Source organism: Mirounga leonina, unplaced genomic scaffold (genome assembly GCF_011800145.1).
Source record: "Mirounga leonina isolate KUSES-001 unplaced genomic scaffold, KU_Mleo_1.0 Mir_197, whole genome shotgun sequence".
Classification (NCBI taxonomy): Eukaryota; Metazoa; Chordata; class Mammalia; order Carnivora; family Phocidae; genus Mirounga; species Mirounga leonina.
In genome coordinates, this window is record NW_023270494.1 from 5,608,345 (window position 1) to 5,632,324 (window position 23,980).

The window sequence follows — 23,980 nt, forward strand, 5'->3', positions numbered from 1 at the left end:
GTCAGAAGTGTTTTGTGGTTGTTGTGAGTCGTAGTGTACAGAGAACAAGGGGTTTTTTCCTTTTTTTTTTAAAGATTTTATTTATTTGACAAAGAGAGATACAGCGAGAGAGGGAACACAAGCGGAGGGAGTGGGAGAGGGAGAAGCAGGCTTCCCGCCGAGCAGGGAGGCCGATGCGGGGCTCGATCCCAGGACCCTGGGACCATGACCTGAGCCGAAGGCAGATGTTTAACGACTGAGCCACCCAGGCGCCCAAGAGATTTTAAACATATACAAAATTAGAGGGGATAATGAACCTTCCTGTGCCCATGACTGAGCCTCAGCAACTGCCAATGTGTGGACAATCTACAACAGGAAGCTGGGAGGGCAGGGTACGAGGGTCGGGAGCTTTCAGTCCAGTGACCAAGGGGGCGGGAACCACCTCTCCTTCCATCCCTCTGTCCCTCCAATCACCTGGGCACTTGGGCCACAGCCTGGTTGACCACTCTCTCTCCACTCACAAGGAGAACCAGGAGACCCGAGTGGTCTCAGCCCTGCAATGTGTATGTAGTTACGAGGCACGAGAAGGGAGTGATGAATGCCCAGGGGAGCCTGGGAGGGAAAGCCCGAGCCGCATCTGGAAGTGCTGCAGGTGCACGGGTGGGGACGGTTAAAGGGCAGTAGAGAAGAGGACCTGGAGGCTGGGAGGCTGGCAGTGGCGAGGCTGTTGGCAGCCCTGCATTGCCACACTGAAGGGGGGCCTCTTGGGTGGAAAGCAGGGGACCATGTGACCTGGTGAGAGCCCCATGGTGAGGGGGGTGTAGGATGAGGCCAGATGGGGTTGGATGGGAGTGGGGAGGCTGAGACAACATACAGACGAGGTCGGAGCAAACTGCCACGAGAGGGAGGAGGGCCGGAACTAAGCAGGAAGGATGGTGACGGGGAAAGGGCTTCCCAAGGGGCCCACGTGAGTGGGGACAGCACAGGATCCCAGGTATGGATCCTGAGGTCGTCACTATAGGTTAGAACTATAGGAAGAGGGCAGGGATGCCTGGGTGGCTGGGACAGAGTTCAGTTTGTCCAGACTGAGTTCTCTGTGAGAAGGGGCCAACCAGGCAGAAATCACTTGGGTCCCTAGTGCCTGCAACATCCAGTCTCCACAGAAAGGTACTAGTAATTCGACCCCATGCCACCCTCAGTGGGACTAAGGTGGGCAGAAACTAATCCTGTCTTACAGAAGAGTAAAGTCAAGTTCAGAGGGATTTGAGGCCTTGACCCAACTCACAAGGCTTCTAAGGGGAACAGCATGGCCACCTGGGGCTGCCCAACTCATTGGGCGAGTGGTCATTACTGCTCAGGGGCAGGGCAGGGGGTGCCCAGAGGATAGCCAAGGGCCATGACTCTGGCCAGTCTTTTTTTTTTTTTAAAGATTTTATTTATTTGACAGAGAGAGCACAAGCAGAGGGAGAGAGAGGGAGAAGCAGGCTCCACGCAGAGCAGGGAGCCCGATGTGGGACTCGATCCCAGGATCCTGGGATCATGACCTGGGCCGTAGGCAGCCGCTTAACCGACTGAGCCACCCAGGCGTCCTGTCTCTGGCCAGTCTTATCTGCTGTGCAGTCTGCGTCTCTCCTTGGTCTAAATGAAAGAACTGGATGGGCCAGCAACAAACAGTTGTACCTCACAGTTCATACAGCTCGTGCATAAATCACCTCGTGGACGCCTCACAGTCGCCTTAGGAAGCTTTATTCCGGGGACCTGATCGGGAAGCCTCACAGAGCTAAGGGCCCAGGACACACAACTCAACACAACTCGTTCAAACCAGGATCCAGAGCAGAGGTGCCGGGTGTCTGCCGGCCACTCCCGCGGCGCCGCACGGCCTCCCGCACAAGCCCGGGGGCCCTCGCACGACGGAGGGGCCTCCGCTGGCGGTCGCAGCTCCTCTCCAGGGTTGCTAAGTCCCATCAAAGGAGGGGAGGGTGACCACTGACCTCTCTCAGCGCCCACGTGTGTGGAGGGGGGCGAGGCGGGGAGGGATGCCCATGAGTCAACAGTGATTTTGGGGATGGGGGGCAGGATCGTCCTGCTCCTCTGGTGATGCAGCAGTTGCCAGACGTCATCTCAGCACCTCCTTCCAAATGCTCCGCCTGTGCCACCGAAGCAACACGGCTCTTCCCGGCCCGGCTTCCCTCTCTGACACGGAGCCCTTCTGCGGGCCTGGAGAGTGGCCAAGGAGCAAGGAAGGCGAGTGAATTCCTTCTGGACTCATGGGCCGACGGCAGCTGGAATCGGTTTTGGCCTTAAGAGGAGCCCGGCGGCCGCAGGCGCTGCCCAGGCGCTGCTGTGGGGCCGAGATAACAGGCACAGGAAAGGTGGGGTGGCAGGAGCCTCCCAAGAGCCTGGCTTCCACGTAAACAGTGAGTTGCCGCGGGCCGAGGCAGGAGGTGATTCATGACGCACACCGCGGGGAGCCTGCTGGCCGCGCTCGTTGGGCACTGAGGCACCAGGCAGCCCTGGCCAGGCGCTCAGGCCTCCCGGGCTCCCTGCATGGGCTGGGGATCCAACCCAGGCCTTCTGGTAACTGGCTTGACTTCAAAAGCTGGGGTGTGTCTAAAAAGTGGTTGGGGAGGGCTCAATCCCCCCCCCCCGGAGGCCTCGGCTCTTGTCTGAGAACTGGCCGGGTTTCAGGATCAGGGCAGCGCAGAGCGGGAAGAGCCCCCCCACCCCCCCGGCTCTCTGGACTCCCGCCTGCCCGCGCCGAGAGGCAGACGCTGGGAGTGAGCACGGCAACTTCCTGGGCCACCCCCACGGACTAGTGCCGCGGGCTTCGGCCGCTCTACCACCAACCCTGAGGTAGCCACCCCAACAAGAGGAGCTGGAGAGAGCACTCGGAACTTCCACTTCTGCCTCAAAACTGACCACAGAAGAGGCCCGAGCTGTGAGAATATGGCGCTTCTGAGAGGGCACCGGACTCCGAGTGGTGTGTGGACACTGTCCACAGCGGCCGCCTCCTCTGTGCCAATGTCCCCTTCCCGGCTGGGCGGCCGCACAGAGGCTTCCCGGGGGGTGGCATCTGGGAGCAGATCCCAGTCCTGAAGTCAACAAGGCGGCACCTGGGCACCGACGTCCGTCGCCGGGTTGCACAGTCTCCTCAGGTCCTGGAGCGGCAGCTCCCCTCGGAGAATGTCCGAGCCACCCCAGGCTGGGCCCTCGGGTCACTGCTTGGCCTTTTTCACGATGGTGCCCACGGCGGAGATGACCGTGGTCTTAGAGCCACTGGCACTGGTGGTCACCGTGACGACGGCGGGCAGGGTGGCCGTGGTGGTGAGGATGGTGGGCTGGGCTATCGTCGTCACTGGGATGGCCGAGTCCCACTTGCTCTTCCTCTTTTGGGCATCTGGAACAAGGCGAGGGAGGCGTCAGGGCCAAGACAAACCGAACAGCAACAGCCCCTTTTCTAGCAGGGCCAGCGGTCAGAGTCTGGGGGCCCAGCCACAGAAATGTGAGGGGCAGCCAGTGAACGGGGGACCCCAGCCCAGGCTCCCAAGAGGCCTTAACAAGCTCGGGAGTCAGAACAAAGCACAGCAAGGTGGAGCCTAGGCCCAGATCCCCAAGGCCCCTGCTCCCCCAAACAAGGCAGGGAAACCCTGGCTCCATGTGTGGTGCGGTGGGAAGTGGACAAGCCGCCTTCTACCTGCCACCGCTGTGCTGGCCGTGCTGGTGGTCGTGGCTGCGGCGTTCGTCGTGGTACCTTTCTTGGTGCCCGTCACAAACTCGATCTGGAGGGAGAGAGGAAAGAGGTAAGGGCGGTGCCCAACTGTCTATCCACGTCCTTCTGCTGGCTCACTACCTTTTGTTTTTTTAAGGTGAGGGGGAGAGGGAGAGAAAGAGTCCTGAGCAGGTGCCACACCCAGCATGGAGCTGACTCGGGGCTCGATCTCACGACCCAGAGATCCAGACCTGAGCCAAAATCAAGAGTGGGATGTTTAACTGACTGAGCCACCCAGGGGCCCCTTTTATTTTTTAGGAGTGGGGAGGGACAGAGGAAGACGGAGAGAGAGGACCTATTTTTACTACTTTGAGGAGACTTTTTTTTTTTTAAAGATTTTATCTATCTATCTGACAGAGAGCGAGAGAGAGCGAGCACAAGCAGGGGGAGCGGCAGGCAGAGGGAGAAGCAGGCTCCCTGCTGCGTCCAGGAAGCCCGAAGTGGGGCTCGATCCCAGGACCCTCAGATCTTGACCAAAGCCAAAGGTCATGGTCTGACTTAACTGACTGAGCCACCCAGGCGCTCCGAGGAGAGCCTTCCAAACACACCAAGGAATGCTCCCGGTGTCACCAAGTTTCTGCACATGCAGGGCAAACCGACTTGCTGCCCTGCCTCACATTCTGGGTGGAGGTGGACCCACCCGCACAGGAACAGCACAGCTTTGATCCCCGGGCGCTGCAGACATGGCCCACACTAAGCCTGGGGTTTGGAACGGGGAGGGAAAGGGCCAGAAGGGACATTCCACCAGCACTAAGAATGAGAAAACCTGATCACCCCAGCAGCCGCTCCGAGAGCTGCCAGCACACCAGGGCTGCAGCCCCTGCCTGGGGGTGGGGAGGCATCCTGGAGCCTCAGCTGGTGCCCTGAGGACATTCAGTCTCAGAGCCAAATTTCTGTTCCCCAAAGGATTCAGATGGTGCTGCTTGGGAAGAAGTGGTGCTCAGGGCCCTAAAATAAGGGGTCACCTGGCCACTGGACACGGTACCTTCAAGGAGGCACTGAGGCGGACTGAGGAGATCAGATCTGGAGGCCAGGAAAGCGCTCTCAGAAGGAAGACCTGCCAGTCTATCAGGCCGGGGAGGACCTTGACGCCAGCAGCGAGAGCCAGCGGGGCGCTGCGGCTGCGAGGGGAGCAGGGAGCTACAGCAAACCCCAAGACCCCAGGAAACCAAATGGAAGCACCTGAGAGGCACGCTCAAACTGAAGGTGAGGGCTGGGGAACGACACTGCACATACCTGCCCCTCCCAGCAGGACATTCACCCGTCACTTACTTTGGTTCGTTCCTTTTTGGCCTTTTCCAATTTGTCCATTTCAATCTTCTGGGCTTTAGCTACAAAGACAAGAGAAGATCTGAGAAAAGCAGCCCTGGGAACAGCTCCCATGTGAAGGGCCACTTTAGGCCGAGGGACCCCACACCAGCACTTGCCGTGTCCCCTGTGCTCTTGCTCAGTGCACACAGGTAGCCTCCAGGCCACGGGGCTCACTGTCCTTTCGTGAGGGACAAATGGAAGCGCTGGCCCTTGGCCAGCATCGAGCAGAGGCCTCACACTGGAAGGCTCAGGGGCTGGGACTGTGCACCCTGTGGGGAGGGGCCGGCTGCTCCTGAGCCCCAGCTGACTGTCGCCACGTGGGGATGCAGGCCACGTGTGGACGACCTTCCCGCTGACCAAGAGAAGCCGGGACTACAGATTTGAGGTAAAATGTTGGCAACTCATTCAAATTAAAGCAAAACTTGTGCGGGCCAAACAAAACACACCTACAGGCCAGATCTGTTCCATGGGCTACTGGGTTAAGATCTGTCAGTGGAGGGCTCGGACTCTGAAATTCCTCCCCGTTCTCCCTGAGGGACACTTGAGAAAATGCTTTCTCACTGGCTTCAGGACATGCTGTCCCCCCACCTGGGACACTCTCCCTGCACCTTCGAACTTAGCCCGTACAGGACTTCCTCGGCAAGGCTGTCCCCCCTTCCGGCCCCCTTCACCTGCCTGCACCCCCACCACACCCCTCACTGCTGGGACTGCTCCCTCTTTGCCTTCTGTGCCAGGTCATAAGCCTCCTAAGTCACAGTGGGTCTGTTTCATTCAAGGCTGTATGCCCACCTCCTTGGACATGGCCTGACACAGAGGAAACCCTGAAATACATGTTGGCTGGCTGACTGAACAGACAAAAGGACAGACGGATGGACGGCTACCTACCTAATGCCTCATAGTAGGAGTCCTCAGACCAGCCGTGGGGGTCAAACATATCCTGCAAAAGAAAGAGTTAACATTGCACCCAGCAAGGGTCATTGGATGACAAATGGCTTAGAGACCCAAGTCCCTTCTCCCCAAGTCTTTCCATGGATTTTTCCTGGCCTGGAGGCCCCTGCCTTAAGGGCACAGGGGCTCAGCTGTCATCCCTGGTCTCCAGCCACAGGGGCGGCCGATCTGCTCCCGGAGTGTTTGTCTGTGGGCTGGGCTGTAGAAGCACAGCGAGTATGCACTCAGGCCCCAACCACTCAGGGCCCCGGGGCCAGGTCTGTCGCTGCAATCTCTCTCCTGGACTATTTCAGAGCCACGGGGGCTCATGCAGGGGAGACGGAGACTGAGCTCTTCAGTCAGCACTACTGCTACATGGGCCTTTCAGTGGCTCCAGGCCGAATCCAGCAGAGTGAGCACAGGGCCCTGGACAGCCCCCTCAACCCTCCGCCTGTGTGTGCAAGGCATACCTTCGGGTAGTTGGTGCCCAGCTCATCGATTGCACAGAACTGGATCAGCTTCTCATAGATGCTGAAAGAAGAACAGCAGAAGGCACTGAGCAGGCCCTAGTCCCATGCCTTGTGTGGCAGCAGATTTTGAGAGATCAGAACTGTCTAATTCCTGGGCTCAGACGAACCCTTTAAACCAGCTGAACTGTTCCAAGCAAGCTTCCTGATAGAAGAGGAAACATTCACTGGCCTGACATTAAATCATTCCGAGTCCTCCCCACTCCCAGAGAGATGGGTCATTAGCCAGGCACCAGGACAAGTATGGTGTCCAGGTGAGGGCTGTGTTTTTTTGGTCTTATCCAGACAGCTGACCTAGAGTTTGTGGGGCTGGGCCGGGGCTACCATACACAGGCCCACATAAGGGCTGGGGCAGGTCCCTGATGTCACCATACCGGACTTTTTACCACGTGTGCCACCTGCTAGGGCCCTGGATGGAATAAAACTTGAACACAGCTCTGTTCCTAAAACCTGTCACCTGCATGCAGCATCAGTGACAGTTTGGAGGAGAAAGAGGAACCCATAGGGACTGTCTAGTCCAACTCCCTCACTGTAGAGATGAGGAGACTGAGGCCTCGTGTGGCTGTATGCCTTAGGAGCAGAGCGAGGAGGAGAACCTAGCTCAGGCCTCTCGGCGTCCACTCTTCATCCTGGTTTCTGTGTTACTGCAGCCTGGGTGGTGGCCCCCTTGGGCAAAGGCGGGATCTTAGCTGGGCCTCTCCCTGCCACCTCCACGGGGGCATTCCAGTCCCTGGGCCAACATCAGTGACTCAACTGACCCTGTAGGCCCATGAGAAACTCACCTGGGGTTCCGAAATTCTTTTTTCCTTTGGATAATGTAGTTCATATCCATTCCTTCCTTTATCTTCCGCTCATAAAGCTTCTGGATCTTGTCCTATGGAAGAGAAACAGAAGGGCGCTTATGACACCGCCCAACCCACTGGCAATCCCAGCCTGTGGTCACATGTGCTGGGTGGACACTTGGACCCAGGAGACCCACAGAGCCATGCGAAGCCCTATTCCAGCCATATTGTCTTTTTCCACCCAGCCTGCGACCAGCGCTGAGCACAGATAAGATAAACCGAGACCGGTCTGTTTTCATTTTGCTTTCTCCTGACTCCCTCTAGATGGCTGACAGAGGAAGCAGTAAAAGGTCAAGGCAGAGAAACCACGGAGAAGAGAATGGATGAACCCCCCCTTGTCAATCGGCTCCTGATTCATCCAAAGAGGATGGGCAGGGGGGCTCAATGCTGGTTTTGAATTTTTTATTTTTATTTTTTAAAGATTTTATTTATTTGACAGAGAGAGACACAGCAAGAGAGGGAACACAAGCAGGGGGATTGGGAGAGGGAGAAACAGGCTTCCCGCTGAGCAGGGAGCCCGATGAGGGGCTCGATCCCAGGACCCTGGGATCAGGACCTGAGCTGAAGGCAGACGCTTAACGACTGAACCACCCAGGCGCCCCTGGTTTTGAATTTTAACACGGGGTTAGGTCCTCAGTGGGAGACCTGGGAAGGTTACGTCCTTTCAGAGGAAGGAAGGAGTAGTGTTTTTTTGGATTTGGCCTCACAAACTTCCCAAAGTGTCCTTTGTAGGGAGGCTCACAGATGGCCAGTCCCCACGACAGAGGCACTGTCAGGGGTCAAGAGCCCGTCTCATTAACCGCCCCCCTGCCCCAGACCCCTCTTCTGGCTTTCAATGGGCAATAGGAGAACCACCTGGCAGAGATCCAGGCCAGTCCCACAGATGTCTCAAGGCCCACAGAGAGGAGGCCAGCAGCAGCTGGCAGCCGCACCACCCAGCGCAGGAAGAGGCCCCAGAAACCCGAGTGTCAGGGCAGATTCACCTCTGAGGAGGAGCAGTCTTACCCAGCAACGCTGGGGCTGGCCCAGGGCAAGGTCTCTCTGCAGCCTCCCCCACTAGTGGTGGCTAAATGCACAGACTCTCCAGAAGGAAAATATTTGGGGTACTCTTCACCTGCAAGAGGAGGTGGGCAGGGCTGGAGGTCCTGTGTGACGCCCTTGGGGTACATCAGGAGAGGTGATCCACTCCCTTTGTCAGAAGGCTGAATCTTTCTGCCGAGACTGGCCAGAGGAAGCACTGAAGTGCAGAGAGAGGTTTGTAATACATTTACCAGGGAAGAGACGACCAAGAGTGACAAACCTCAATGTTTATCTCTTCAAGGGCAAAGCAGGAGGCCTCATACAGAAGGCTCAGGAAATTGAGGCCAACCTGTATCTTACAGATTACTTTCCTGGGTTTCCTGGGCCATCAGATGGGTTCTCCCATTTCAGGTCAACTAAAGTGTTCACTTAAGGTCATGGTTTCTACCATTAGGAAAATCTAAAAATGAGAAATACACTGAACTTGAAGGCTGAGCCAGCTGGTTGTCTCTGTCTGGCAGACTGCCGGACTGTCCCTACAGGCTGTGGCTTGTTGCCTGGTGGGGAGATGAGGTGCTATGCTCATGGACAACTCAGCCAAGGGAGGAGACTTCTGGGAAAGGAAGAGGATCTGCACTGTGCCCCCAGCCCCGACTCTGGCCCTGCCCAGCCAGCTGCATTCCGCAGCCGCAGGTCCCCTTAGTCATCCATCCGTTAGGATGGTGCCCTGGGCCTGTGTGTGGCCAGAGGCACCAGCAGAACCTATGGGATCAAAGGCAGAGCAGGTGGACCGGATGCCCACGATGGGCAGCCCTGGGTGTCTGCCCTCGTGTCAGTCACGAGGTTCCACACACAGGGGAACCCGCAGAGGGCCAAGGAGAAACAATCGCAGGTGCCGAAAAGGAGGTGCAAGGCCCAGCTGCCCCCCGAGGTCCTGCTCCCAAGGGAGTAACTGCACTAAATGCTCCAACTCCTTGGGATTTCAAAACCTCAGGCCAGGTCTGTATGCGATTCTGTCAGGAGAGGAGGACAGGACTCTTAGGCACATCAACGGTTGTGTTTTTGCATTTCTATAATCTATTTTCCATTCTCACGGTCCCTTGGTTTCTTAGCAAAGTTCCCCACTGGTTCAGCTGGGTCACACAGAAAACGGCGGTATTTTCTCCGTCTAGGCTTAGGACCCCACTGAGGGCAAGCTGGGGTCCCACTGGAACAGCACCAGGGGATGTGGCAGAGGGCAGTGGGCTCAGAGCAAACTCCTGACGCAGGCTAAGACAGGTAACCAGGACGTTCAGGCACCTGCCCGCCTGGCTGTCTCTCCTACAGAAGGCTATTAAAGTCAGACCAAGCCGGACACCTGAGCAGCCCTTCTCCCCCACATGGGCTGTGGTGGCCGAGCTCCGCACTTACTTGTAAGTGGTTCGAACACCTGCCAGGGGGCTCGGGCGGGATCTTGATTTCATCGGGTGACATGTTCCGGACTCTTTCAGAAAAGGAGGCTGTGAGAGAACAGAGTGAATTCCTGTGGATGTATGTCGGGGAGGTGGGTGGGTGGGTGGGTAGGATGGGGCTAAACATGGTTAGGAAAAGAAAAGGCACATAAGACCTTTTTAGGGAGAGAGAAAGGCTATGAAACAGTACAACAGTGTTCAGAGTGGCCCCTCTGTCATCTGAGTTGAGATCGAATGACCAGAAGGAGTCAGCCATGTGCCGACTCGGGGGAAGAGAAGTTCAGGCAGAGGGGACAGGTGTCAAGAATGCACGCTACCATGTCCCAGCAGTGAACTTTTCAGGAAAGGGTCTGTCCAGGGTGCGCTGGTGAATGTCTAACAACCTGCTGGGGGAGGAAGGGAGGAGGAGCTTTGATCTGCAGCATCTGCCAGTTTCTGGGGTATCAGCTGATGCTCCTGTTGCTGGACCTAGGCACAGGAAGAGAGGGGAGCACCAAAGGCTGACAATGTGAACCAGCTCCAGCTCCCCACTGGCTATGTTCCTATAACACCCTCCCAGAATTCTGGAAGCTCTTGCCCAAGATAGAGGAGAGAGAGTTCAGAGTTCCTCTAGGATTCAAAACATTAAAAACTGCCTTGTGCATAAATGATGCTTTAAAAAGTTACCTGTTGGTTATTAACTTAGTCCTTTAATCAACTCTCCTTTGGTCCACCTCATTCTTGGGAACAAAAGGCCTGATCCTGATGTGAAGAACCTCAACTCCCAAGGGATAATTCCCCCGGAGATCTGCCACTGCCCACCCAAGTTGCCTGCTCGCTCTCTGTTCTCTTCCCCATAGCCTCTGGCCACCCTGGACCTGCAGAGTGTGCTCTTGATCACTCAGACAATGCACTGCTTGTTTTAAGATTCTGTCTGTGCTCTTTAAAACATTCTCTCATGAAAAGGACCATACAATGAGCAAACAGCAGGCGGAGTGGGGTGGGGCAGGAAGAAGGGAAAGAATGAACAAACCAGCACCAATAACACCCAGCAAGTACTTATTGGGTGCCAGGCCCTGGGCAGACTATTTTTTAGCCCTGAGTAGCTGCCGGGTCTGGCTGCTGATAGCCTAGCACAGCCTTTGCCTTCTTCTCTCCCAGCGCTGGGTTAATATTTTCTTAGCAGATAAGGTACTTGGATCTCCACTCAGAGTTTCACTATTACTATAAAGAACTCAGTGCTAAGCAGGGCTGAGGGGATGGCTCCGTGGGCTTTGCCAGTCTCAGTTGCTGCAAAACACGCTTGCACACACTGCAAAGCCCGAGGCTGGGGCAGAGTCCCAGCACACTACACATGCCAACTCCCATGGTCGGCAGCGGGTTCTCACTGGATGTGTCCTGACAACACTAGACCAGCCATTTTGGGTGAGGGAAAGAGGACAGGATGGGGTGACCTATCCTGCTGTGGACCCAGGACATCAGTGCAGCCCAGGAGCGGTTTCCACCAGGGGACTACGTGTTCCTCTTTCCCCGGTCCCTTCTTTCTGTCTCCTAACTCTTGAAGCAATGGCAGAACCCAGATCTGGCTGGAGTTCAAGTCTCGTCCTGGCTTCCCCCTTCTTTTCAGCCCTGGGAGGGGCTGGGGTTCTCAGCGAGAGGCTCAAGCAGGCTGCAGAGGCCAGATGAAAGTGGAATTGGCTGGGGTGAGCTGGTCCTCATTATTTCTGGAAGGCAAAAGCAAGGAGGGCCCGGGCAGGCTTTGGGCAAAAGCGAGGAGGGTGCAGCTCTTCCCTGGGGTGGAGTGAGAGACAGAGAGAGAGAGAGAGAGACAGAGAGACAGAGAGAGAGAGAGAGAGTGTGTGTGTGTGTGTGTGTGTGTAGGACGGAGAGACAAAGAATGCCCTTTGGCATTTGCCAGGAAAGCCTTTTGGAAAAACAGGGTGTGACACCGTTGCCATAGCAACCTAACCACACTAAGTCTCAAGTGGTATATAGTATGACAGGGAGGGAGAGCCCCTCCTGAGCTCCCAGGTTAGGAACAAAAGAATTCCTATGAAGTAACTGGCAAGTGAAGGGACAGTCAGAAAATTAGGTAAAAAATTTTCCACAGCTTCCAGGAGCAATCTTTCAGGGATTCTCCTTCCTAAGTCCCAGCATGATTTGAAGAAGAAGACATCAAACCCACAAATATGGTCACTTGTGCAGCCACAAAGCCTCAAACCATTTTCCCAGGAAATCCATCGAGAAATGTGTCCAGGCACTTGGGGCAGCTCCAGGTACCGTGGCTGCTCCTGGGTGTGCTGGGGGCATTCTAGAAAGGCAGCCGTACTCAGGATCTGAGAAGTCTACCTCGGTGATTCACCCCTGTGCACACCCAAGCCAGGAAACAGTCATGGTATCCATAGCTGCCAGGTATGAATCTGAGCAGGAGCAGCTCGTCAGTTGGGCTTACGTAATGGTGGGGAGTAAGGAGTGCCTGGGGGGGTACTGTAGGGCTGGGAGCAGGAAGCAGTGGAGTGCTCTCTAGTTCACCAGAGACACGGAGAACCCAACTGGATTACCACCCCAGGCCGCCGTTCCAGGTGTGACCACGGGGCATCAGTGGGCCATCTGGAGGGCATGCGCGCTCAGCTCTGCAAAGCGGCCACAGTGCTGGAGAGACCTATGAGATAGCTTCTCTGCTTTCATTTGCTCCATTAAACCTGGGGCTGTCTACACATATGAAAAGCCTTCCCATATTGGGGGAACAACCCGAGAGTCCTATCTCCAGAGGTATTAACGAAAGGAGCTGAGTGCAGATAGAGCTGAACTACGACCTCGTCAGTGAGAAATGGTAGGAGGAACCAAGGCTATGAGGCTTCAAGGTCTACTGGGGTAAATGGAGAAAGAAACTATGGGGGTAACCCGACCGTGAAAGAATATACTTAGCAGTCAAGTGAAACTATGGATATGTCCAGGAACAAGGAAGGATCTCAAACATGGTAAGTGAAAGAAGCCAGACAAAAAACAAGATGGTCATTTCATTTCTATCTATGGTTCTCAACGGGGGGCAATTACCTCCCCCAGCCCCCAAGGGGATGTCTGGCAATGTCTAGAAACATTTTTCCCTGTCACATCTGGTGGGGGAGGGGAGCACTAGGGGCATCCCGAAGACTGAGGATGCTACCTACAACATGGTGTCAAACACAGGCCAGGCCCCCATGACAAGGAATTCTCCAGCCCCAAATGTCAAGAGTGCCAAAGCTGAGAAATCCTGCTCTTTAAGAAATTCTAAAAAAGGCAAAACTATAGGGAAGAAAGTAGATCACTGCTTGCCCGAGGCCAAGGGAGGAAACAGTCTGCAAGGAGAGGGGTACAGGGAATATTTTGGAGTGATGGAAAAGTTTTTTTTTTTTTAAACATTTATTCATTTTTAAGTTAGCTCTAGGCCCAATGTGGGGCTTGAACTCGTGACCCCGAGATCAAGAGTCGCATGCTCCATCAACCGAGCCGGCCGGTACCCCTGGAGTGACAGCAGTGTTTTAGACTGTGATTGTGATGGGGGTTAACACTGACTATGTGTATCTGCCAAAGCTCATAAGATGGCACAAAGTGGCAAGGAGAGAACAGGTGGAAGCTAGGGGAAGAAGAAGTCCGGGTGGAGATGGCTGATGTGGCCCCCCCACCCCCCACCACACTGCTTGCCGGACACCGCAGCCTCGAGCAGAGCATCAGGCTCCCGGGCAGGCTGTTTTTGGACCCCACAACCCCACCCCAGTTTCTTGGGAGTATACAGCAGGGACTGGTGAGGCGTGGAGGGAACGGGAGACCAAGGCTCTGATCCATACCTGCCCCTGTGGATTACCCACTTGCAGGAGGCCGTGCTTGGCTTCCTCTGTCTGCAAAGCCAACGGGCGCGTCCCCTGAGGGCTATTTTCTAAGGAGTGAACACTAAGGTCTAGGAAAATTCTGGTTTTTTATAGGATTTGAAAGACCCACACTCAGGGATAAAGGCAGAATCCCGCTGAGGGTCTGGGCTGGTCATTGTGGTATGTTCCTACCCAAGCCTTCCTCAAAAAACAAATGTAATGGAACAATTTTTAGTTCTTTTAGTTAGGAAAACCAGAACGGGTCCCCACCTCCCATACCCCATGAAAGGATCCTGTCCAAAAACAGGACAGGTCCAAGGGGCTGCAAGCCACAAAGCCTCCATCTGGACACGCAGGAGTAGCTTCTGTAGGCCGCATTCGTAGCAGCCCTGGATAAGCAGGACCCTTGCTTTGTGAAGGTTAACAGAGCAGGCAGGGAAAGATGGTCACAGTCATCACAGAGAGGGAGGGTCACCCTGTCCGTGAGGTTAGGACAGGCTTTGGAAGAGCTGTTACAAAGTCCACAATCAAAATGACAGAGTTATTTTGGTCCCTGCGGACTTTCTAAAAAGGGACTGCTGGAACGGACTTTCTAAAAAGGATTAGGAGGCTGGGGTTAGCACAGGACTGGGATGACATGTGTGCCATTTTTCAGAAACATAACTGCCCTGCCCTCCCAAGTCACATAAGGTCCTAGACTCTGGGGCTATGAGGCATGTTCCCTCCTGGGTACAGAGCGAAGTGCCAGCAGAGGCCACATTTGCTCAGTGAGTACCCGAATATGCCAGCAAAGTGGGGCGGGGGCGTACAAGGACAGAGGACAGGCCTAGGGCACAAGGGGAACGAGCTCCCAGCTGAAGGAGGCCCTAAATCTATCCTGACAACATTGGCAACCGACCAAAGCCCAATGAAATGCACCATGAATATGACTTTCAAAGAAGAATTGTTCCCTGGGTGTCTTACTCAGACATCTTAGGAAATGCCAAAGGCCCCGAGAGAGCACATGAAGAGAAGGCTCTCAGGAGACCAGTGGCCTTGGCTGAAGCAGAGAGAAGCCCCATGCAGTGGCAGGCCCGGGCATGGCGGGAAGCCAGTTCACTCTGGGCAAGCCTCAGACATCTGACCCTGAGACTCCCCCTGGGGTACTTACCAACTAATTCCTGAGGATCTCGCTTTTCTACTTCTGGGTTATCCTGCAAAAGAGAAACAAATACAAGGAAGTAAGCCCGGGACTCCTGACCTGCAGTTCCTCTCTTCACTGAAACCACTCAGGATTTTAAGGGAGGAGAAAAGGTGCAAGCGACACAAGGAATCTAAGAGCGAGTCGGTGCTTTGGGGGCCTTCTGGGACCCCTGAACCTCCTAAGCCCCCTCTATCATCAGAGCAGCCAAGATGCTCCACATGCCTGCTTCAGTCTCTCCTCCACAGCCTCCAGCAGGGACCAATATCCACCAATGCCAAGGAGAGCAAACGCCAGCCATCCGTCCCCTGGACACATGGACTCTGCCCACTGTCTCCCCTGGGGCCTGGTCAGCCACCCCTACCTGGTACTAAGGAAGCAAGAGATGGCAACTTTCTAACATGAGAATCCGAAGACTAAAGCACAAAAGACTATCTGCTCCCAAGAGATTGTTCTCACTTTCAGTTTAATCAGAAAAGGGAGACTTTATCATCAGGCGGTAGCTCATGGAACCCTGGAGCGGGCATGTACTGGGCCTTTAATAAGTGACTGACCCAGGCCCCAGAAAGGCCCTGGCACACTGGCGGCTTCTCTCCTGGCTCTCCTGGGCTCACCTCTCGACTCTTTACATTGGCTTTATCTCTCTCCAAAGAAAAAGCTTTCTCTGATCCTTAGCGCAAACTTCCGCCCTACAACACCTACTTCTGCAGGTCCTTCAGGGCTGGCCGAGTGCAGAAACCTAAGAGCAAAGGTTTCTTATCAGACGGTTTTCTGGACTCGCTGTGTATTTCACTGCTCAAAGTGCTTCATTCAAATCCAAACCACATCCACCTGGAGAAGGCTATGGTCCCAGCCCCCGTCGCAAGCCTGGGCACAGGAGGTGAGGGGGGGTGGGGGGGTGGAGGTGGGAAGGCCTTCCCTTGCTTGCATTGTCCCAAATGTCCACTGGCAACAACACACCTGTCTTCCCCATCTCGGGGGGAACCCGGCCCCTCACACACATTCCGATCAGGGCTCTCAAGTGCCACCACGTGCTAAGGATCAAAGTGGCAGAAGCTGGGCTCACAGGTAGCTACTGGATCTCCTTTCTTTTCCCTTTGGTGGAGGGACAGAGGGAGGAGACAAGACAGTAACAACTCTGAACAAAATGGGCACACGGCCACAGCTGCAGAGTTCTGCATACTCCACTTACTGAAGAAATGTTACACCAAGTGACGCTTCAGAAAGGAAGGTGCCAGGAGGCCACCAAAATCCGCCCATGCTATGGCTCCCTGCCAAGAGCAAAGTGGTAGTTCTTAACCCCCTTCCCCAAAAAGTCCCTCCTGACTCTGGGACAGGCCCAAACCCCTCACCCTTCTGAACACTGCAGCTATTCATTTGACCTGAACGGGCCTAACGTCCAGGCCAGGCTGCTTAGCAACCTGTCTCCCCCAGGCACCCGCCCCCTGCCAATCAGGTGGGCAAAGAGGAGGCAGGCCTGTGCTAGGGAACAGAGGGGTTGGGAGGCGTGCCTGGAGGACTGCCATACCAAATTCAGGTTGGTCATCACTCAGCTGCTCTATAGAGAGTGCCCGTCTCCAGAGGCTCCACAACAATCTCTTTGTAGCAGGGACTCCTGAGGAACCAGTGTTAAAGAGCGTGGCAGCAACAAAACCTGGGCCTGTAAAAGGTCCTTAAATTTTCTCTCTAGGGGACAGCTTTCTGGGTGCTAACTGTGGGAAAACATCAGTTGGGTACATCCTATCTCCCCTCCCCCGACCAGTTGGCGGGTATTCCAAGGACTGACCGTTAACCATTCAAAGGCCCCCTGGGGGCTCTTTCCCAAAGCACTGCAGGGCACCAGCCCCTCAGCTGGCCCGAGGAAGAAGGCAAGACAGCCATGTGGAATTCCACTGGGTCTACTACTCCAGAGGCACAGGAAGTTAGTCACCAAACACAGTGTCTCTTCTAAAGGGAAAATACTTGTTCACCTGAGGGCTCCCTGGGCAGGGCTAAGGGCTGTGAGCCACCTGGGGGCCTCCAGCAGCCTGTGCCCCAGCGATGGGAGGGGTCGGGGTGGGAGGGGCGGGGATTCCTGAATTTCACAAGGTCCTTGCCTGGCTTAGTTGAGGATGTTTAGTCACATCTCAGGAAGAAAGGCAATGTTGGGGCAAAATCACCAACAGGAAGGTGTTCCCCCTTCTTTCAGTCTTTCCTTTTTTGGCTTGGTTACTCATTCTTTCAAATTAATCTTTCTGCACAAACACAAAAAGTGATAAAATTGATAGTTGTTTTCAATTTGCCAACTGGTCTACTCTTTGCTTTTTTATTCTTATAGCAATGTGTGCACGCACACATGCACATACATGGGTGTGGTGTGTCCAGGGTGTACCTGGAGCCCCACGGAACCATGGACTCCTACTCAAACCCAAACCCGACATCCCCAGGAACATCCCCTCCCCTGCAGAGGACTTCAGCTCCATGATCCCAACAAGCAAAGTGCTAACCTATGAACCATGGACCCAACTCAAAGTGCAAGAAGATTCCTTTGCCTTAATAGAATTCTATAAACTGAAAATATAAATGAGCCACCATGGACTGGGAGCCATATAGTTTTGCTCAAAGTTCTCCTGGAAAGACTATGGAATCTGTGGTTGTTCAGATCTCTCCTCCGTGTCACAGCCACCCATGGGACGCCCAGGCCCCAACAATGAAACAATGGGAATCTGTGCTCCTGGTGGCCACATCTTGTTAGGTTTTAGAATGTAATTCTTCTGTCCTCTGATGTGAATAAGCTGGGCTGTGAGCCTGCTGAGCTCCTGGCCAGGATGTCCCCAAAGAAGGCCAACAAGCCAGGTTCTTTTGGGTCCAAAAGCAGTTTAACCCTACATCCTGCCCTGAGCACAAGGACGCTCAGTTATACCCCACACAGAAGGGCCTAGAGCCAAACACCAGTGTTCTTCAAAGGGGGATGAGCCCAGAACTTCAAACAATGCTGAAGAACCATTAGCAAGGAAGGAGAGCTGGGGGGTCTGCTGAGATCACAGAGGATGGCTGTCAAATACCCCAAAGATGCTTTTTGGGACCATTTACCCTCAACTGTCCAGTAAGGTAAATTTCATTCAATAAAAGCAGCCTCAGGGGAAGACAGTCCTGGGGGCGGAGGTGGTCCACACTCAAGAAGAAGACCTAGAGAGACACCCTCCTACCAGTCATGCCTCAGATACCAGGAATTCAGTACAAAATGAACCAAGCATCCATGATAGTTATTTTGGAAGGCAGCCATAAAAAACATCAGGTAAGTATTTAATATGACACAGCTAAGGAGAGAGACGAAGATTCATATGATTAAACTCCCAGGCGTTCAACACAATGGTTATAAACCCTCCATAGGTTCTCTTTGTGCCCTTAAGGAGGCCAGAAGGCAGCAGTTAGGAGGATACAAGTAAAAAGCAAAAAGAAACCACTGTTCCTTTTCTTCTCCCAAGGTGGTGTTTTGAAATGCGCAGGGGGTCCCTGTCTTGACGTGTATGAATCCATCCCCTTGGCCTCCAGGGGGATACTCTCAGTTGGTCAATGTCATGAACTCAGCCAGGAGATCTATGTACCAGACAGGTGTCTGAGTCAGCCGGGAGGCACGGAACCCACAGCCCAGAGACTGGGACAGACTGGATGCATGGCCCTCAGATGCAGCAGGCCGAGGGCTTCCCCCCCACAGTTCACTAGGAAGGTGAAAACAAAGCATCTCACTTAGCAGCTCCGAGAAGGAAAGACCAGGTAAACCACTTTCAGCTGTCTAGTTCAAGTCTACTTAAGACACAAAGAAAAACAAAACAAATGCACAGCTTCTGAAGAAGCCAAGTGAGAACACGGGAAAGGCAGGAGAGGGAGTGCTGAGCTGGCCAAAGACACAAACTGAAGCAAGGCCTCCCCTCCTGGCTGTCGGCACTCCTCTAACCTCCCCAGGCTCCCCCTGAGCCTGAAGCCTCAGCGACCAGGGCACCAGGGCACGAAGTGGCAGAGGCAGACCAGGGGGTGGCCCTGATGAACAGTGATCTGAACGTGCCCAATTCTGGTTCCTTAATCAGCTGTGTCCGAGACCCGTAAGAATGCAGCAGCCACAACAGGGACCTCGTTCTCAGGGACTGCAGAACCTGGAATGTGGTTCCCCCTGCAGAGAATACAAAAAAGTCCAGCCACTCAGAAACTATGACTGGAGCAGAGTAAGGAAGTAGAAACAATATGGCTCCATGACGTGGGATAAGCTGCTGGGAGATTTGAGCTGGGAGGATTTGCTCAACAGAGAAGTACCAGATCCTGGTCAAGAGAATGGAGGTTTATTTAGAGCCAACAATACTTCATCGATCCTTCCCGGAGCCAACCCCACAAAGCACGCTCAAAGGTTCAGCGTCCGACTAGAGACAGGGCAATATAGCCTCCAGCAGCTGGATTCTGCCAAATCTACAAACGCTGCTTCTTTGCCCCAGCTTTAGGGAGCATTAGGCACAGAGAAAGTACTCTGAACAGAGGGCAGAGGGCAGCCTCTCCCCGCTGCTGGGGGAAAAATGCTACACACTGTACGTTTTCTGTTAGATGACTGACGTAATCCTGCTTCTTAAAAGTAGGTGGCAGCTGGGGAGGCAGACTGGTAAAACAATGCCTTCCAAATCTTCGATTCTCTCAGACCTGGGACTGGCCGAGTAGTTATTAAGTCCTGGTGATAGCTCACTTAGAAATGATTGCTCACTGTGGCCCGAGGCCCTGGGGACTCCTTGCAGGTCATGTCAGCCCCCTTCTCTCAGCACAGAGCCGCACCAGGGCCCGGAGAGAACTTGCTCCCTCTCCGGAGAACACATCCTCCCCACTCTTGCTGAAAGTAAGCCTCTTTGAGACCTCAGTCCTCAGCTCAAGGAAGTCGTCTTCTGGCCCACCCCCACCCAGCTGATGAGGACGTTTGCTCTGTTCTGGGCCCTCACTGTCTCAGTTACCACTGTGTTCCTAGCACTTGCAGGTTCATGCCCTGCCCACAACAGGTGCTCAAACACTGCTCAACACTGATGAAACACACACACACACGCACACACATGTAGAGACACTCTCCTTTGTAACGGGCCAGTGGTCCATTCCTCAGCCGGGTTTAGGTTCCACAGCTGCCTTCAGCTGCAGTGCTCCACTCCGCCCCCCCCCCCAACTCTAGACGCGTTTAAACCCACAGTTAGCTTCAACGTGCAACTCAATGTCAGACAGGGAGGCAGCAGAGAGGAACTAAGAAAGGGGCCAGAATTGGCGATAAAAGGCTGATGAAGAAGGAAGAAGGCGGCGGGGGCAATACTGAATTAAAAAAACCCTTTAAATCTAGCTTGTTGCTCCTAATCCCTAAAACAAAAAGACAGAATTATTGTACACTCAATCCATTTACTTATTTCACAAATCATTTACTGAGTGTTTATTGTGTACCAGGTAGCGGGCCAAACACTGGGGACAGAATATGAACGCAACTCAATCTCAGGGAATAATTGTAGGTGTTATGCTAAGCACTTCAGTGAAAGACTTAATTCTCACAACAGCACCACGAAGTGTGGGCAGACAATGTTGCAGCTTCAGAAGTGACTAGCGTGCCTAGGAAGCCCCCTTGAAAGCATCAAGATGAGATGCATGTGTGAGTCACTTTGGGTTGTCAAGAAAGCAGTAATTCTGGAACTTCTGTCAAAACAACCTCCAAGCTCCAGAAAAAAATTTATGTGGTTTGATGGACAAGGATGGGGCATATTGAGGACTACCAGAAATCCCGAGGCTCGGGAGAAGTCACCGAACCCCATGCTGCACACGCACAGCCCTCCAAGGCACAGATGCCCCGCGTCTGTGCCCTGTGCTACCCACACACGCAGGGGTGCCTTGCAGAAAGCCCGTCCCCAGCACATTTCCTTCAGTTGTATCCTGTTCGCCGGAATTGGGTCACTGCCACGGCACACTGCCTGTCTGGGGATGGAAACACTCAACTTATCAGAAAAATGGGCGGAAGTTGGTGGGGTCAACTTTGGATCCAACGGACTCACCTTCAGTCCCAGCTTACTGACGGGAAGGCTTAGTTCCCCAAGCAGAGGTTTCTACAGGAAAGGGTTAAACAGGCATCCGCTAAGCCAAATTAAGCCAGCTCTAGAACTGGCCTCGTAGACTGAAGAAAAGAGGAAAACAGTTTCTTTTCCCTATCTGAAAAATTTAGCTCAACAAAGCTGACATTGCTCAGAGTGGTGCTGATGCTCTGTCATGTGGAACCATCCAGACTTCAATGTAAATGCAAGGCTCTGGCCAGGAGCCATTTCCAAAGGGGAGACTTTGTGATCTGACTATTCCAAGTGTAACCTCACATTTAATTCAAGACATTCACTTTGATTCAAGACATCTGAAGACTCTGAGTTTCTAGAAAGTTGTAGAAGATGTTCAGGGAGGGTCATTCCACTCCTCCCTCTTATACCTAGGGTCTCTGGGCTTGGGTAAAGAGGTCACCTCACATCAAGAATTTGAATTAAGCTTTCGGTGGTGGGTCAGGTTGCACTTTTTTCTTAAAGGTTTTCCATAAAAACAGTGTCTCTACACTTCAAGTTGTTATTTGGGGACAGGGTGGAAGGGCCTGGAGCCACACAGGACAAAGGAAACAGCTCTGTAAGGCTGAGGACAGAAAAGTGAAGTCTTTCTGACACATACGGCAACAGGGTCACCGAATTAAAATAGCATTATCCCACCTGAGAGGTCAGACACCAAACTGAGGTGTTAAGATTAACCTGTAGGACAAAAGTAACAGATACCAGAAAGCCAGAAGACTGGAAAGGCAAACTGGTCGCCATCTACAAAGTGGCAGGAAGAGGAATTCACAATCTACAGGGCCAAAAGCAAAACCAGTACCTTTAAAGCACTGTTTAGGAAAAATTTACCTAACTCCAAAGTTAGGAACGCAAACGAGCAAAATCTTATCGAACCCAGAAATTGCACAGCAGCATTTCAAGGGACAAGGATTAGAACACAGAAGGAGGGTGGGAAGTGCTGGATCCCTCCCCCAAAGGACAGGCAGCTTGCTTTCTGAATCACAGAATTTCAAAAAGATAAATCCTGACTAGGGAAGGAGGCACCCAGCCACACCTTGGTTAGTAATCTGTGGCATCTGGGCCCGAAGGGAAGAAGTATGTTGGGGCTTGTAGGGCTGAAGGCGGGCCGACTGGGCATGTAGGGGCTCTTCTGGCTACAGACCCACAAAGGAACGGGGTGGGGCTTCTGGGAGTCTGAGCTTCAGTTGACTTGGAGCGAGTGCAGTCTGCTGGCAGTTCAGTGGAGCCCAGAGGGGAGGTGCGAGGGAGAATAATGGTCGTTCTCCTCTGCAAGAGATCACCACTTCCAGCAATTGCATTTCTACCAGAAGTGTTCAGCTTAAGATGTAGCCAGACCTTCTTTGGAAGGTGGCTAGACAAAGGATCTAGCTTGGAATTCTTTCAATCTGGACAACAAAAGAGCTACTTCCCTCTACAAAAGAGCCACAGCCTGCACCCTCCCCCTCTCCCAATCTCTGTCCCGTCTGCTGCTCGGATCAGGTCACCACTTAGAACCACAGTCTCCAACCTGGGGTGGGTGGGTTCTCCCCAGCATGGAAATTCCATGACTCCCACTTCTTCAAGGGCAACCCTAGCCTTGTTAAAGATGAATGGCCATTTGGCCATCGTGGTGAGAGCAAGGAAACATGAAACGTTAAGTAAGTAGGCTTGGGCATTCTCAACAGTTCAAAGGCCACATTACAACTTCCAGCAAGAAGTTCTGAGTGGATGACTCCCCCAATCCAGCAATGGTCAAGGGCCATTTCCGTCTCTGGTCCTAGGTGAGTCATGCTGTATTTTTTCTTATCAGCACTCAAAGGGTCATGAGGTACAGGAGGCACAACATGGGGGAAGGCAGGGTAATAAAACCAAGATGGAGGGACCAAGTACATATTCTCCCTCCCAGGCCCTGAACAACAGACCTCACTAAAAGCTAACATATATCATCCAAATCTCCCAACAACTCCATGAGGCAGGCATTATTATTCCCATCTTACAGATGATTAAACTGAGGCAAAGTCCAACGAAGTGGCTTCTCGTCCATGAAGTGGCAATGCTGGGACCCAGTCCCGAGTTTGTCTGACCCAAAGCCTAGCAATACCGCTTCTCAACTTCTGATGTCCTCCCTCTAGACTATGAGGCGGCAGATAATAACGGTTTCTATGAAGCCTTTGGTTCAACCACTGGGGAAGCCAACATCAAAGACCAAGGAGGAAAAATACTTCTCCAGGAACGACTCCGTAGGTCACAGAGCAAAGGAGGTGTTAAGCTCTCAACTTAAGGGGAAGACAGCCAGAAGTATTACCTTTTAACTATAACGAGTAGGGGAAACAGCTCAAGGGTCCCTGGTGCTCCAGTGAGTTATGTCTGAGTTGACCTGAATGGAATGGCTGGTTCTGAAGAGTTAGTCATATAACCAGTGGGTGCTGCCACTCTGTCCTTAGCCTAGAGACTTCCTGGGCGCTTATGGAAGGAATGCTACCAAATCCTGACTGCTACTAAGCCCTCCTCCCTTACTGGGTGAACAATCATGGGGACTGTGAGGAGAACTCAAGTTTTAAAGAGTGAGTTATTTCTTCTGACCCATGTAAAGAGTACTAGAGAGTCTAACCGGAAAGAAACTGCTTCCATGGCATTTTATTTGATAACAGTTATAAACATAAATTAATTTTTTGCTACTAGAGCATACGAACTCTGGTTTGTATTCTAGCTAGCTCATACGAGAAGAGCTATGGGAACTGATGTGAAAAAGTGTGCTAATGACTGGTCTCGCCCCTAGAATAAAAGCTGGATCTCAACCTTTTCTTTTTTTCCCCTTTGAGGGTTTTTAGAAAATGACAAAAAAAAAATTTTCTTCTTAGAGCAGTTTCACTGAGATGTAACTCACGTCCCATACAATTCTTAATTCTTAAGTGTTTAGCTTCTAATTTTTCACTTGTGTCCTGCTATTATAATTATTCAGACTGTGACAACACTGAAAACATTTTCTTTTTTTTTTTAAAGATTCCATTTATTTATTTGACAGAGAGAGACACAGCGAGAGAGGGAACACAAGCAGGGGGAGTGGGAGAGGGAGAAGCAGGCT

At 53.1% G+C, this 23,980-nt stretch overlaps 1 protein-coding gene across 1 annotated transcript in view; it reads right to left on the reverse strand.

Annotated features, from left to right (window-relative positions):
- Positions 1-1,481: 1,481 nt before the first annotated feature.
- SAP30BP (SAP30 binding protein) overlaps positions 1,482-23,980 on the reverse strand; it is a 36,645-nt gene continuing 14,146 nt past the window's right edge. The window contains exons 4-11 of the mRNA XM_035026015.1: positions 14,804-14,846; positions 9,786-9,874; positions 7,296-7,387; positions 6,457-6,517; positions 5,945-5,996; positions 5,021-5,079; positions 3,674-3,758; positions 1,482-3,376 (exon numbers count right to left, since the gene is read on the reverse strand). Of these exons, the coding sequence (XP_034881906.1) occupies positions 3,195-3,376; positions 3,674-3,758; positions 5,021-5,079; positions 5,945-5,996; positions 6,457-6,517; positions 7,296-7,387; positions 9,786-9,874; positions 14,804-14,846 (663 nt within the window). The 3' untranslated portion in view covers positions 1,482-3,194. The remainder of the gene's footprint in view (positions 3,377-3,673; positions 3,759-5,020; positions 5,080-5,944; positions 5,997-6,456; positions 6,518-7,295; positions 7,388-9,785; positions 9,875-14,803; positions 14,847-23,980) is intronic.